The 15,879-nt window shown below is 44.9% G+C and overlaps 1 protein-coding gene across 6 annotated transcripts in view; it reads left to right on the top strand.

Moving 5' to 3' along the window:
* The window catches only part of SH3KBP1 (SH3 domain containing kinase binding protein 1), a 346,613-nt gene that overhangs the window by 41,794 nt on the left and 288,940 nt on the right, over positions 1–15,879 (top strand). For 4 of the 6 annotated variants that reach the window (XM_032618709.1, XM_032618713.1, XM_032618708.1 and 1 more), the window contains one exon: positions 4,857–5,014. The exons of 1 other annotated variant lie outside the window; for it this stretch is intronic. In XM_032618709.1, the coding sequence (XP_032474600.1) occupies positions 4,857–5,014 (158 nt within the window). Of the gene's footprint in view, positions 1–4,856; positions 5,015–15,879 lie in introns of those variants that run through there. One more of the 6 variants, XM_032618712.1, reaches the window with a different exon arrangement.

Raw genomic sequence — 15,879 nt, 5'->3', positions numbered from 1 at the left:
ATATGGGATTTTGTTTACTGTTGGCCTAATTACACCTCTGTTATATTTTATTTAGCTTAATGTTTTAATTTTGTGCTCATGCCCAGAGGTAGTTTCCCAAAGGGTACTGTTAAAAAAAATTGTAGGTCGGGTTTTATCCTTGCTGCAGCTACCTGCAGCTTCCTGAAGGCAAGGAGATGGGTTTTGGGGCTACACACTTTCTCATGGGCCCTTGTGAATATTTCGACTGTGTTGGTGCCATGTGAGGTCTAGAGCTCCTGTCTGCCAAGTATTATCCTCAAGCATCTCTGTAAAATAGAAACATAATACGGGCCGCAGAAGTGATTTTAAATGTTTTAGTAGCCACATTCAGAAAGGGAGAAGAAACAAGTGAAATTAATTTGAATAATGCTTGAAATGAAATTGAAGAATTTCACCCAGCATATCTAAAATAGGATCATTTCAACATACAATCAATCTAAAAATTAATGAGATATTTTACATTCTTTTTTTTCCCTCATAAGTCTTTGCAACTTGCTGTGTATTTTACAGTATGTCTCAATTTGGACGAGCCAGACTTCAAGTATTCAACAGCCACGTGTGGCAGGTGACACTTTAGTGGACAGCAAAGTTCTAAACCTTTCAAAGGCTCACAAGGGACACAGGAAGAGCCCTTAGAAGGGGTAGGAGAGACATAGTCTCATGTTTTGTGAGTTCTTAATAAAGCCATACATAGGTTTCCTTCTCTTAGAGAAACCTGATATGTAAAAATTCTTCTTGACAGGAAAGGTAAAGCAGGAAGTGATTATTCATGTTACAAAAGAATTAACTGCAGGATCCTTTAAATAGCAAGCTCCCTTAGTGCACTGAAGATCTGACTCAATTTGCAAAAATGTGATTGACACTTGGCATTTTAGTAGCATCTTTGTTGGGCAGAGAACTATCTGCCATTATAAAATGCAAATGCAAGCTGAACCGTCAGCTTCTCAAGGCTTTGTTGAGTACCTACTGTATGTCAGGGATGCTCGTAGGGGCCATGACAGAACTAAGGGAGATCTGTACCCAGAAGCCATTTAGAGGGTCGCTGGGAGGCCGAGACACACATGCAGCCACCACAGTGTGGAATTGTCTCGATACCAGGGCCCAGGGAGGCTTGGGGGCTGGATGAGCCAGGAAGGAGCTAGGCTGCGTGCATGGGATGAAGTGTCCAGGAGTTTAAAGGAAGGGTAGATCAGGAAAGACCAGCTCAATAGTATATTGGGAAGACTCGAAAACTATGCAGTTATGCTTTATATATCCCTGAGTCCCCAGTCCCTAATCCCCAGCCTTACTTCTAGCAGCCATCAGTTAAGCTGTGTTCTTGGACTCCTCATAAGAGGGAGACGGAAGCAAACCCAGGATGTGCTTCTCTCCAGTTTTCAACAACAGGCAGCAGCTGTTTATTTCTTAGGACCTGTCTTCTTGAAGCAGATTCCTTTGCCCTCGTCCAGCTTTACCTTGATAGAGCCCACGTGTAGAATGCAGAAAATGAGACTTGCTGTTGAGGAAAGGAGAAGCAAGGTTGTGTGCTGGAAGTGGATGGGGTTCTGAGTTCCCCAAAGTACACAGGGTTTAAGTTCAGCGTCGAGATGGACCCTTGACCAGATTCCTCCCCCGGCTCCTTCAGGCAGGCCCCATGTGCTGCTTCCCCCCAACTGCACTTAGGGCGATTTTCTGTCCCCATCAGAAAAGCTATGAGCTTTCATCTCTAAGTACTAAGATAGGAGCAGCCTTGGGGAGCCTAGGTCAGTATTCCAAGCCTTTTCTTGTTAAAAAAAAATAATACCTGTTATTTAAAAAAATGACTATCTCCATACATATATTTATTTATAGATCATGTAATATATTGCTGTACTAGTTGATTAAGAAAACCCAAAAGAAGCTTCTAAATATTTATTGTTAGGTTTAATGAACTTATGGAAAACATAAGATTGACTATTATGTGGTTTTAGACATTGGTGAAAAATGGACATTTGTCTTCATGGCTCAGGTACATAGTTTTGAATATCTTGCTAAACCCAATAGTTCCATATTATAATTAGATAACTTAAACCTATATCAAGGGTGGGAGAAAACCCATATTACAAATTATCTTGATAACTCAGAGTGTTTTGTGCTGATTGGCTTGTCCTCGTGTTCACCCCCCAACATGGCTGACAAAGAGTTCCCACCCAGGGGCTGAAGTGGCAGCTCCACCATTTTCTTGTTGACTTGGGCGTGTGTTGAGTATTATCTACAACCCCTACTTTCTTTACCCAAATCTTCTCAAGTCTCTCATCCATTTAGTGAGGGTGATTTTAGTTAAAGGGGGTAATAGTCATAAAGAGGCTCTACCAAGAGGCCTCCCAGAATTGCAGGGTGCCCCATGGAGCTGAAAGCTGGCCCTGGCAGCCGCCCTTGTCTAGGGGCACAGCTGTCCCTCAGGCCGCTCCATGCCCTCCGAGCACCCCTGACTGCCTGACCTAGAGGCTGGATGAAGGAGCTGGTGTCATTCTGCAACTGGAGCGTTAGAGAAGTTGAATTTTTCTCTTTTTAAAATGAAAACAAAATGAATAGATGTTTTCTTTTTTTGTTGTTCACTAATTCCTGAAGTGAGTGCATCCCAGTTTGGAGGGCACTGGCTCAGAAAATAAGCTTAACTGCTTTGCTAAGCTTCAGGTTCTTTAATTGGGAAGATGGGCATCATAATACTGTGAGGATTAAGTGAGATAATGCAGGAAAAGTGTCTGGCACATAAACAGTGGTTGCTGTAATCTCCATTCCGATAGCAAAGCTTCAATAGATCCATGTCTAGGTAATTTGAAGAAAGCTGCTTTTTAATCGACCTGGTTCTGATTGTTCTGATGACTCATTTTACCTGCTGGGGTGAGAATATGATACAAGAAAATTGGAGTGTTTCTGCCTTTGTACTTGTCAGGAACCAGGAGAAATCTGAAAAGGTTGCCTTGTTTATGCTCTTATGCTTCTCCTTTCTGTTGATAAGTGATGAAAATGGTTCACAACTCAACTTCAGCCTGGGCAGATTTCTGACAGCAGAGTCAGCCAGCTAATTTTGGAATGCAAAACTAATCTCGGAAAGCAAATTCTGCTTTGAGTTGCTTATGAACTGTCTGGGTTAGCTGACATTATAAGTGGACAAGGTGAGCACACCAGTCTGGGTGGACGGGGTCGTTTGATCTGGAAACACTTTGAGAGTGTATCCCTAATGGATATGCAAAGTGCATTTGACAAGGAGCCTCTCACCTACCAACCTTCTTCCTGGAAAACCTACCCCAATATATTGAATTTGTAAAAGTCATTTGTGCTTTCTTTGTCTCCTGTTGGAGAAATCTTTTTTTATATATACATTTATTTATTTTTTATGTTTGGCTGCGTTGGGTCTTCGTTGCCGCATGCGGGCTTTCTCTGGTTGCGGTGAGCCGGGGCTACTCTTCATTGCGGTGCGTGGGCTTCTCATTGCGGTGGCTTCTCTTGTTGCGGAGCGCGGGCTCTAGGCACGCAGGCTTCAGTAGTTGCAGCACGTGGGCTCAGTAGTTGTGGTATGCGAGCTCTAGAGTGCAGACCTAGTAGTTGTGGCACACGGGCTTAGTTGCTCCGTGGCATGTGGGATCTTCCCAGACCAGGGCTCAAACCCGTGTCGCCTGCATTGGCAGGCAGATTCTTAACCACTGCGCCACCAAAGCCCCATTGGAGAAATCTTTGCCAAACCCAAGATCACTAAGATTTTCTCGTATGCTTTCTTATAAAAATGTTGCAGTTTTAGCTCTTACATTCAGGCGTATGATCCATTTTGAGTTCACTTTTGCGTATGTGTTCTTTATAGAGCTCACTTAACTTTTCCACTTCCATTCTTTTACTGTAATTTCTAAGTTGCTAATTCGCTGCTTGGGGTTACACCTAATTTTCACTACCCTTGTATTTATTCATTCTCCCTTTGTCCATCCGTCCGTCCGTCCATCCATTCATTCATATTAAGCTGCAAATACAAAAGGAAAAGGACAGGAGATTGACTGATTGAGGTGAGCGTGAGGCGAGGCCCAAAGACACATGAGTTGTTTAATCCACGTATAGATAAACTAACCAGCCTCTGGATTGGTTGGCTCTGCTAATTTGCATCGGTACCAGAAGACCCGTCTGCCTCATCTGTTGCCTCCACCTATTACCAGGTATACAAAATCACCCTGGATTGGGAGAACAGTTTAAAATGGTATTGCTGCCTAAGAAGCCATCTGTTGTGAAGGCAGTTGTGCCCGCAGCTGTGAGCGGTCTGAGTTGTTGGTTGGGCTGGCGGGGCCCTCTGTTATCGGCTGTGTTCACACGAGTTGTTGCTGAGAGGCGGGCATTATCTCTGTAGGGTGGGAATGATCATCACCCACATTTTGCACAACTGAGGCCCAGAGAGGTTAGCATCACCTAGTCTTGGTGAAGGAGAGGGCATCTGAGAGCCGAACCTGCACCTGTAGTTATCTGCCACCTCTGCACTTGGGGAAATGTTGCTGGACTCCGTCTGGGGGCGGGGTGGTGCACAAGTGTCGTTGGCCTTCTGTCATTGTGTGGTTTCCCCTCTGAAGCCCCTGCTGGCCCTGAGACCTGTAGGCCACTCTGCCTGTGCCTGACCGCAGACCAGCACTTTGTGGTTTCTGTGCTACAGGCCTCAGGTTAACCAAAGTCGGGCAACCGTGTGTGGCCCTGTTATTTTAAGCGTTGGTAGAGGGGAAGCCCCTTGAATATGACTTTCCTGGCCTTCCAGGGCTGCTGGGCTTTGGACTTCTCCAACATCTGATCTAAAGTGCTGTTTTGTTTTGTTCTTGTTTTTGTTTGGTCCCTGTTCCTTCCAGTGGAGGCCATAGTGGAGTTTGACTACCAGGCCCAGCACGACGATGAGCTGACGATCACCGTGGGTGAGATCATCACCAACATCAGGAAGGAGGATGGAGGCTGGTGGGAGGGACAGATCAATGGCAGGAGAGGTTTGTTCCCTGACAACTTTGTAAGAGTGAGTACAAAGCGAAACCCTTTTCCTGTCTCCTGTGTGGGTTCTACTGCCCAAAGCTGTGGCGGCACTTGAGGAGGAATTTCATGGGACTCTAAGAGGATGAGTTGACAGCTTGACCTCTTGTATGCTGTCAAGAGGAGCACGTATAGCTTTGCCCTTCATATCGGGGGATACTTGTTTTGAAATCAGTTTCTTAAGGCCCGGAATGTTCTCTTTCCAAACTGTGTATCACTTAGAAAATGCTGGAAAAATGTCAAGCTTGTCAAATTGTTTTATTTGTGGACTTTTTTTATGCTTTGATAGTTTCAAAGACTCTTGCCCTTTACCATGCCATTCAAAATGGAGGTGAAACTCAGTTTTAACCACTTAAATCAAGTAGCAGTCAAACTAAATACAGAATTCCAATTATGCCATGTTTCTAGCTTTGTATCATATTGCTTTCTTGATAGGAGCAGTATTATTTTCTTTTTCCCCTTTATGGCCATGAAGCATTGAGTAAAATCTATTTTTTCAGTAAGGCTTTGAAAATTATGCTCTTTGCAGAAGGGTTAATTACAAAAAATGTAACTCAGTCATGTTAAGAAATTTCATACCACACAGTTGTAAATAATAGTGGGAATTAGGTTAAAAAAAGGCGGGAGGGGGGGGGCGGGAAATCACCTGCAGGCTGATCCCAGAGGGAAATACCAAGTGGGTCTAAAAAGTCCCTGGACTGTATCCTTCCTGCCCAGCGCTGGGCCAGATGGGCCTGTTCTTGGTGGGGAGAGCTGTGTGCAGGAATCCCCGGGGCCCCTGCTGTAGTTCCGGTGGCACCAGACCATGCCTGAGACCTGGGGCCATAGGGGGCAGGTGGTGTAGGGGACGCTGGGCCCAGAGAAGCAGGTGCCCCCCTTAAAGAGCCGTGTGGGCTACGTGGGAGGGTTTTATGGAAGGGGGTTGTTGAGGAAGAACAGTGATATGCTCCAGGCTTCACCCCCTGGGCCCTCTACCGGTACCCCGCCCCCAGTCTAGAACAAATAGAAAGCCAGTTTCATCTTTCTTCAGGATCTTGCCTCAGAGGACCCTGCTAACTTTTTCCTTGTCCTTTCTTCTTGGTGTGCAGAAAGCTGGGGAGAGTTTTGTGGGTTACATGCTGATAAACCTTGCTTTCTGTGAACAGTCGTGGGAGGACAGACATTTTTTCTTGGACTACAGTTGAACCTGGCAGCCCTCTCTCTCCCATTTTAAGAGGAGGAAAGTCTCACATCTGGGTCCCCTTGGGTTGAGTCTACTGATGTGTAAATGAGGGTGAATTCTTTTGCCCTTCCAAACAAAATCCCCAATTTGGGGGCAAGGACCATCCTTGAAGTTGAGCCAAATTCTGGGTTGGAAGGGGGACTTTTCTGGATAAAAGAGGCAAAGCTTTCAGTGAAGATGAAGGAGGAAGGAGTGAGAGGGGAGGACCGTGGGAAGGAGAAGGGACTCCAACTCCAGTTTAGAAGGTGGGCCCTGCTTTGGAAGCCTTTAATGTGTCCTGTTGGCTTATTCCAAACCACAAATCCACAGCCTCTGAAACCTCGAGGTTGGCCTTTGCTCAGGGCCGGGGCACCATAAGCGTTTGTGGAGGCCAAGGCAGGGAGGGCAGCGCGGGAAGAGCCCCGGGAGCACCGGGGAACAGGAGCTCGTCACTGTGACCAGGGCGGGGTGATGTGCTTCACCGCCAGGACCTCTATCCAGCCCGCTCCATTCGCTCGGCCTTGGGCTGGGCCAGTGTGGGCCACGGCAGTGGATCCTGCCCCACGGTGGCCCATGCGCTTTGTCTCAAGGGGAGGCTGGTGGGAGATGGCGGGAGGGAGGGAGGCCAGCAAGGTCAGGGGTTATCCCGCCGGCTCCCCGCTCTAGGCTTGCCTGGGTCTGGCTGTGTCCCTCTGCCAGATGGTGGCTGCTCCCATCAAGTCCCTTTCTTCTCTACGTTCCTTTCCCCTCATCCCGGCAGGCCTGGGGCTCCCTTGTCTCTAGCCCTCAGCCGCCTCCCCGGAGCGTCTCTCTACCTCACCTACTTTGTAAAAGTCTCTTTATTATTCCCACCTCAGATTACCTAACTCGAGTGTGCCATCTGGGTTTCTCCCCCCTCCCGAGCCCGACTACTTCATCAGGCTAGTCTGAGGATTAGAGGAGACAGTGCGTGGAAATCACTTAGCATGTGGCCGGCCACCTTCCGAGTGTGCCACTGTCCCTGTGGTGAAGGAAGGGACCCTCTCCCCTGGCCTGGAAGCCCCTGCCCTTGCCTAACGCTTGTCTCACCTCGGCTAGAGCACCTCCAGGGCGGGGAAGTCTCATGCTTGGGAGGTGCTTGTTCCACCTGGGCCAGAAAGGATGTGGCAGGACCGGCTGGGGCTGTACCACTTGTGGCTGTTAGACTTGGCAGAAAAAGAAACTTCTCTTCTTTCGGATGGCTGAGTCTAATCTTCAAGTCTTCACCCACTGGGAATGTTTTAGGCTTATTATTGAAAATCCAGTAGGTGGAGGCCGTAGAGTTTAACAATAAAGAACACTGCCATAGAGAGTTCTAGAAGCTGAAAATACACCTTTAGGTAATAATAATCATATTGGCATAAGTTCACCGTTTTGGAAGTGGGTTTACACATGCCTTATTTGGCTTAAGAATCATTTGTCCCCAGACTGAATTGGGTAATCTTGTGGCATCCCGTTGTTTATTTGTGTACCTTTATGCCAGTGTTACCACTGTCAGAGAGCTTACCTTAAGCATTTTCTTGATTCATTTATCGGATCCTTAATCAGTGTCCCAAATGAACCTGATCCCCTAAAGTTTGGGGATTCAGTATCCACCCGCAACTCTGTATTGTCTCAATTTCTCAAAGGAAAAATACCAGGCAGTCCGGCCACCCTATCGTTAAGAAGATGCCTGGGCTTTGCCAGCTCTGGGGCTGAAATTTGTTGGCACCCGTAAATGTACCTAACCAGGCCCCATGGCTTTTTGGGTTTGTTCCTCTTTTTCTTTTATTTAGTTAGTTATTATTTAATTTATTTACTGTGCATGTAGAAGAAGAATCTTTTAAAATCCCTCTTCCCTTTCTTCTCTATACCTCTCTCTCATCCACTTCTTTTAGAATACATTTTTCTTTATCCCTCCTCCTTTAAAAAATTTATTCATTTTCAGGTGCGATTTACATAGAGTAAAATGTTGAAGTCATAACTGTATGGCTTGATAATTTTTTTAATGTAAGTGCGTGCCTCTGTAAGCATCATCCAGATCAATTTTATTTCTATCCCTCTAGAAAGTTCCATCATGCCTTTTCCCAGTCATTCCCCCTCTCATAGGTAATCTGTCATCATAGGTTAGTTTTGCCTGTACCGGAGTTTCATGTAAATGGAATCATACAATATGTACTCTTTTATATATGGCTACTTTTGCACAACAGAATGTTGTTGTGTATAGCGGTACTTTGTTCTTGCTGTATAGTATCCCATCTTATGAATAAACTGTAATTTGTTTATCCACTCTCCTGTGGAAGGACATTTGGGTTGTTTCCAGTTTGGGTATTTTATGGAGACAGGCACTCATTTCTCTTGTGTATATACGTGTAGGAGTGGAATTACTGCCCTCCCTCACTTTCAACATATATGTTTTTCTCTGTTTAAATATGTGGCCTCTGTGGAGGAGGGGTGTCCCACCTGTGCTGGGGCCTCATTTGTGCCTGAATGTGCTGGTCTTTGCATGGTTGACCTTTGAGTATGACCGCTGAGGGGTCCTTAAGCACAGAACTCAATGTCCCAGGGATCATTTGATTGTTGGGCCCATGAACTATCAAAGGCTCATTCTTAGATTGTTAAAAACATGCCAGTAGAGAGCATGTGTCAGAGTTTTATTGAACTCATCTAATGAGAGAACTAGCATAATAACAAAACTGATTCAGTGAGGATGTGAGGAACTGATTAAAAACTCCATGGAAAGAGGAATGTTCAAAGAAGATCAAAATGAAAACAACATTGTAAATTCAACTATACTTCAATAAAATTTTTTAAAAAAGGACAAAGAAGATCAAAATGGGTTCATGTCTTAGAGGACAGTAAAGTCTTAACCTCTGGGGTTATCATCTCTACCAGAAAAGAAAAAGAGGCTATGGCGTACCTTATTGTTTTTCTACATGTTATCCTCGGACTTTTATAGAGTTGTAAAATGTCCTAATAAAGTGTTGGTTAAGTCAGGTTATGTTTTCAGAGGGAATCAGATGACCCTTCGTGGTGCGGGGGGCACACTTATTAGAACATGGGTCAGCATGACGTTAAAAGTTCACACGATGATCATTTTTGGCTTCATTTCCAAGTTTTGGGTTTTTTTTTCTGCATAGACCACAATAGACCATAATATGGGATATAATAGTAGGAGTCACTAGGATGAAATCCTCAAAGTCATTCATTTAAAAAAAAAAGGCTGCCCTCCTGAGACCTGAAACTACCACCTAGAACAGAAGGACAGCCACCAATGAGAGGCAGATGTGGGCTCTTTCACAGGGGTTCATTTTCCCCATGTTGGATTCACTGACCCGTGTCCCCCTTTCAGAACCTTACCTCAGAGGCAGACAACAGTGGCCATGAGTCCAGCAAAGGATTTATTAGCAGCCTTTTCCTGAGTTCTCCTGACATGTATCCACAGACAGATAAAGGAATTTCAAAAGGCAGAGGCCTTGAACCCATGGCTTGGGCCGCCATGCACGGGTCTGCCTGCTTTGGGGGGCGACCTTTGGCGAGGGGCAGCGGGACCCAGGCTCTTGAGTAGAAAGCAGGAAACTGCAGCAGGGGTTAAAAGAATGTGCTTGTTGATCTTTAAGTCGCTCTGTGCGCATAGCACTAGCACGCGCCGCAGCCACAGGCCCCATTGTCGAAGGCCGAGGTGTGTTTACTTGTAGTTGCAGGTCTTCTGCTGAGTGTAACAGTTTTCAGCTCGGTTTCCTATTGCCTCAGCTTTCATCTGCTAGGTGTTTTAGATCTCTCTCTGGCGTATCCAGAGCCTTTTTTGTATTTGTGTAAAGTGGCTGGTGAAAATGGTCATATTTTTCATCGATGAGGTGGAAGCTGAGGCTTTTGCCTATTTGCACCAGTCTGAGACAAAGCTCACGCTTACTTTGCTTGTCTTGATTTCAGAAAGAATCACAAATTAACTTCAGCAAGTGGCATAACAGAGAGATTTCCAAGTTGCTATTCTATACTCAGAGACCCTGAAGTAGATCTCTTGGATCCAATTTCACTTTGCTTTTTCACCCCAAGGGCCACTGGTTTTGTGAAGTGTATGGGATATTGTCTTCAAGGTACTTGTGTCTCTTGGAAAGGTGGCGCGAGCTTTCCAGGCGTGTTTCATAGCGTGCGCAGCCTCGTCCTGCGCACGACTCTCGTGGTGATGTGCTCGGGGGTGGGGGTCTGCCGAACTCCTCAGGGAGCGTTTACCGGGCTGCGACGTGCTGGCACCAGAGGCTGTGAGCACAAATGAGACGCCTGAAAAGGAACAAGGTATCATTACGAATGTAACTTCTTCCACAGGAGGACAGTGTTAGCTCCTGTGACCTGGCCTTTGGTCACACTTTACTCTGGGGCGCACATGTTAGACATTGTTCTGCAAATATGGTCCTGATTAAAATGCCACTTGTGAGGGTTTTGACTGGATTCATCAGGCAGCTCTGTTGGAACACGCTAAGTGAACCTGCAGTTATCTTTTGGCCCTGATTGTTGTGTTACTTTATGGAATAATAATGACAACATTCTGGCTGCCTGGCTTTGTATGCATTATGTATAATCTGCTCGTGCCTGTCTGTGTACAAGGACTAAAATTTGTTGAACATTTAACGCCAGGCAGGAATGAGCCTAAGCCCTTCACGTGCTTTAGCTCATTAAATCCTTTACACCCCTCTATGGCATAGGTACCATTTTTTTTATCACGCCCATTTTTTTAAAAGAGATAACTGAGGCATCTTAAGGTTAAAAGACTTACAAGCTATGAGGAGCAGAGAACTTTGGAACTTGAGCAGACTGGCACCAGACCCTGAGCTCAAGCAGGCAGCATTATCTGGGTGTCCAAATTGTCCTGACGGGGTTAAGCCCCTCACCATTATTACCCGCTGCATCCTGCCTTCCCCAAGTGTCCTGTCAACATTTTGCACATTTGTACCACTTGGAGAGAAGCCTCTCAGTTACTCTGCTAGTCTTTTTTTTTTTTTTTTAACTTTTATTTACTTTTACTTTTGGCTGCGTTGGGTCTTCACTACTGCACACGGGCTTACTCCAGTTGCAGCGAGCGGGGGCTACTCTTCGTTGCAGTGCACAGGCTTCTCATTGCGGTGGCTTCTCTTGTGGAGCATGGGCTCAGCAGTTGTGGCATGCCGGCTCTAGAGTGCAGACTCAGTACTTGTGGCGCACGGGCTTAGTTGCTCCGTAGCATGTAGGATCTTCCCGGACCAGGGCTCAAACCCGTGTCCCCTGCATTGGCAGGCGGATTCTTAACTACTGCGCCACCAGGGAAGCCCCTGCTAGTCTTGAGTTAATAAAAAATTACGAAGTTACTTTACAAGTGGCATCAAGTAGAGATTTCCAGGTTGCTATTCTATATTCAGAACCATGGTTGTGAACTTCTTTTCTGCATTTTAAAGGATTCTCTTCAGAAATCAGGTATTTCAACTCAAAAGAGCAATCTTTGCCTGGATTTATGGGCTGGTGCTGTTTTTCCTATGAATTCTGAAAGCAAGTCAGTTCGGGAAAATATTTCATTTTACTCATTTGTAAGGAGGTTTGTTATTTTGCAGTGTTTAGGATATGCTTTTCAGAAGGATCTTGGTTGTCTTTTCTAAGAGTGGTAAATAATCCAGTTGTGTGACTATCTACTCGTTCCCCAATCCATGGGGCCCTTGCAAACAACCAATTCCAACTCGAATTATTCTTTAAACTTTCAATATATAGTTTTCTTTTAGGGAACAAAATCTTAAAACTAACAACTGGAGCCTGTTAGATGCTGTTATAAAAAGTGGTACTCGGGCTTCCCTGGTGGCGCAGTGGTTGAGAGTCCGCCTGCTGATGCAGTGGACACGGGTTCGTGCCCCGGTCCGGGAAGATCCCACATGCCGCGGAGCGGCTAGGCCCGTGAGCCATGGCCGCTGAGCCTGCGCGTCCGGAGCCTGTGCTCCGCAACGGGAGAGGCCACAGCAGTGAGAGGCCTGCGTACCGAAAAAAAAAAAAAATGGTACTCCAGGAAGGGTCCGGAGTAATTAAAGACAAGTGTGTTGCCAATAAAAGCCACACCAGTTGGCTGATTCCTCAGGCTTTGTCACTTGCAATGCAGGAAGTGTGTGTGTGTGTGTGTGTGTGTGTGTGTGTGTGTGTGTGTGGAGGGGTGTCTTGTGACTCAGGGAGAGCGGTCCCCTGAGCGAGTTGATCTTGCTGATTATGCATAATGGAGTTTTATTTTCTTAATGACCGGATTATCGAATCTGAGCTTAGAAAGGGACTTTGGAATCATGTGTTTCGACCCCCAGCTTTCTAACAGGTCAAAATCTAAACCATGTAAGATGTTGCTGTGATCATTACTGGACACTTAAACTTGTATAGTGTGGCTGTCCCACAGGGGACCCTAAACCAGTGAGTCTCCAGTCTGGCCCTGCTCCAGGCACACTGCATCGTCAGAAGTTTGGAGTAGGGGCAGGAGTTGGTGTAGGGGCCTTGGAATATTTTTTAAAATTCATGTGGCTTGCTGCTTGATGAAGCTTGGGCACTCCTTTTGTACAATGGGACTGATGGGCAGTGTCATCCTCTTTAATATCTTTTCTCAAGCACATGGCTTGGTAGCCTGTGACCTGTAGTTCTACACTTGGAAATATTATGTTATTTCTAAAGTATGTTTACGAATATATAAGGAAACATAATCATGCTAGAAATTGTAAAAACAAATGTGTACCACAAATACAAAAACAACATACCAATATGTAAACAATGCTCTATGTGAGTCCATTAGAATTGATACATGCTGATTGCAGATTCTCTGGATTACTAAACACTGGACTAAACGCTGCCTTCTACCCAGTGGTAGTGAGGTGGGCAGAATTTCTAGCAATGGTCCCCAAGATTCCACTCCTTGAATCCCCAGAACCTGTGAATGTGATGAGCTATCATTCCAGTAATTGTGTTATGTTACATGGTGCAGTTGACTTTACAAAAGAGAGATATCCAGGTGGGCTTAATCATAGCACGTGAGCCATTAAAAGAAGAGAAATTTCTCTGCCTCGTGGCAGAAGAGGAAGTCAGAGAGATTGAAAGTGTGAGGAGGACTTGTGGCTTTGAAGATGGAGTGGTCATGTGAGAAGGCATACAGGCAACTTTATTGGAGCAGAGAGCAAACCTTGGCTAGCAGCCAGCAAGGAAATGGAGACCTCAGACCTCCTGCTTCAAAAATTGGGTTCTGCCAACAACCTGAGTGAGCTTGGAAGTGGATTGTCCTCCCAAGCCTCTAGATAAGAGTCCAGCCTGGTTGTGTGTGGCTTAAAATACAGATAGCAAACTGTATCTGGGGCAGTTTGCTCCTTCCTTACTGGCATATTGTCAGTGGAGACCAAATGGGAAGTCTGGACTCTCACCCTCCGCCCTGGGCTCAGCAGTAGTAAGTGGCCCCCCTCACCCTCTCCACTAGATAGCGGGGAAGATGTTGCGGAGGAGGGAGCTGGAGAAAGGGATTCATTAAACCCATGTAGGAAATCTTGAGCAAAATCCTGACCAACACATGCATGAATCTGACCAGAATTAATGTGCCAAAAAGTTTGAGAAAATAAACTACAGTGTGAAACGCCACCCAGGTTTTCAGAGTGACCTCTAGGTAACACAAATGAAGAAGACCAGAATAGCCTTGCAAGGGCTCTAGAAACTAAACTGTCATGGCATCGCAGCCCACAAAAGTAGCCCAGGATCTATATGCTTAATCTAAATAGGGTCAGTGCCTGCTAAATTTAAATAGGATCCAGAGTCTTATAACATAATAGCTCAAATGCCCAGGATACAGTAAAAAAAAAAAAAAAAAATCACCTGTCATACCAAGAACCAGGAAAATTGGAACTTAAATGAGAAGGCAATCAACAGATACCAACACTGGGAAGACTCAGATGTTGGAACTGTCTGACAAAAGCAGCCATCAGAAAAATGCTTTAATGAGCAATTACAAACACTATTGAAACAAACAAATAATTAGAAAATCTCAGCAAAAATTAGAGGTATTAAAAAAATGGAAATTATAGAACTGAAAAATAAATCACCATATTAAGTTCACTGGATGAGCTTAATAATAGAGATGACAGGAAAGAATCAATGAAGTTGAAGACAGATCAATAAAATTCACCCTGTCTGTCTGTTGTCCAGACAACAGACGGAAACTAGTCGGAAAAATAACAACGAACAGAGCCTCAGAGACCTTTGGTACGATAACATTAGCTCTAACATTTGTGTCACTGGAGTCCCAGACGGAGAAGAGAAGACTATAGAAATAAAAAGTATTCGAAGAATTTATGGGTGAAAACTCTCCAAATTGGGCAAAAGGGATAAACCATCAGAATCAAGAAGCTGAGCAAAACCCAAACAGGCTAAACCCAAAGAAATCTATGCCAAGACACATAATAATCAAACTTCTCAAAACTTCTCTGTCTTTAGACAAAGAAAAAACAGAGAGTGAGAAACAATGTTTTACCCATAGCAGCAGAATGATTTGAATGACAGTGGATTTCTAATATGAAATCATGGAGTCTAGAAGGAAGTGCACAGCATTTTCAAGTGCTGAACAAAAAGAACGTTCCACTCTGAGTTCTACATCTGGTGAAAATATCCTTCAGGAATAAAGAGAAAATAAAAACATTTTTAGACGAAGGAAAACAAAGAAAATTTGTCAACAGCAGACCCACCCTTAAATAATGGCTAAAGAAAGTTCTCTAAACAGAAAAGTAAATGATAACAGGAGGAGGCCTGGAACTCCAGAAAGAAAACAAAACAAAACAAAACAAAAACAGTGGACGGGTAAAAATAGAAGTACATTTAATAGGCCGTTTTTATCCTCATTAGCTTTTAAAATTATGTTTAATGGTTGAAGCATAAGTTATAATATCTGGTGTGATGTCAATATATGTAGAGATACTATATGAGAAAATTATGTTTAAAAAGTGGGGAGAGGGGACTTCCCTGGTGGTCCAGGGGTTAAGACTCTGCGCTCCCAATGCAGAGGGCCCGCGTTCGATCCCTGGTCAGGGAACTAGATGGCGCAACTGGGAGCCTGCCGCAGCTAAGGCCTGGCGCAGCCAAATAAATAATTAAGACCCGGCGCAGCCAAATAAATAAATATTTTTTTAAAAGAATATTAAAAAGTGGGGAGAGAGGGACTTCCCTGGTCACACAGTGGTTAAGAATCCACCTGCCAATGCAGGGGACACGGGTTCAAGCCCTGGTCTGGGAAGATCCCACATGCTGCGGAGCAACTAAGCCCGTGTACCACAACTACTGAGCCCGCCTGCTGCAACTACTGAAGCCCACGTGCCTAGAGCCTGTGCTCCGCAACAAGAGAAGCCACCACGGTGAGAAGCCCATGCACCGCAACAAAGAGTAGCCCCCGCTTGCCACAGCTAGAGAAAGCCTGCATGCAGCAGCGAAGACCCAAATGGAAGTAAGGTTTCTACGCTTCACTTGAAATGGGAAAGCATTGATACCAGTAGTCTCTGGTAAGTTCCATATGTATATTGTAATAACTGAAAAAAAAACCCAAACCGCTAAAAAACTAAAAACCAATAAAAAACTATACAATGAGATATACTCAAAACGTCTATAGATAAGTGTACAAGTAACTCACAGGAAGG

Source organism: Phocoena sinus, chromosome X, assembly GCF_008692025.1.
Source record: "Phocoena sinus isolate mPhoSin1 chromosome X, mPhoSin1.pri, whole genome shotgun sequence".
In the NCBI taxonomy this organism is placed as follows: domain Eukaryota; kingdom Metazoa; phylum Chordata; class Mammalia; order Artiodactyla; family Phocoenidae; genus Phocoena; species Phocoena sinus.
This window is presented reverse-complemented; position numbering and strand designations above follow the sequence as displayed.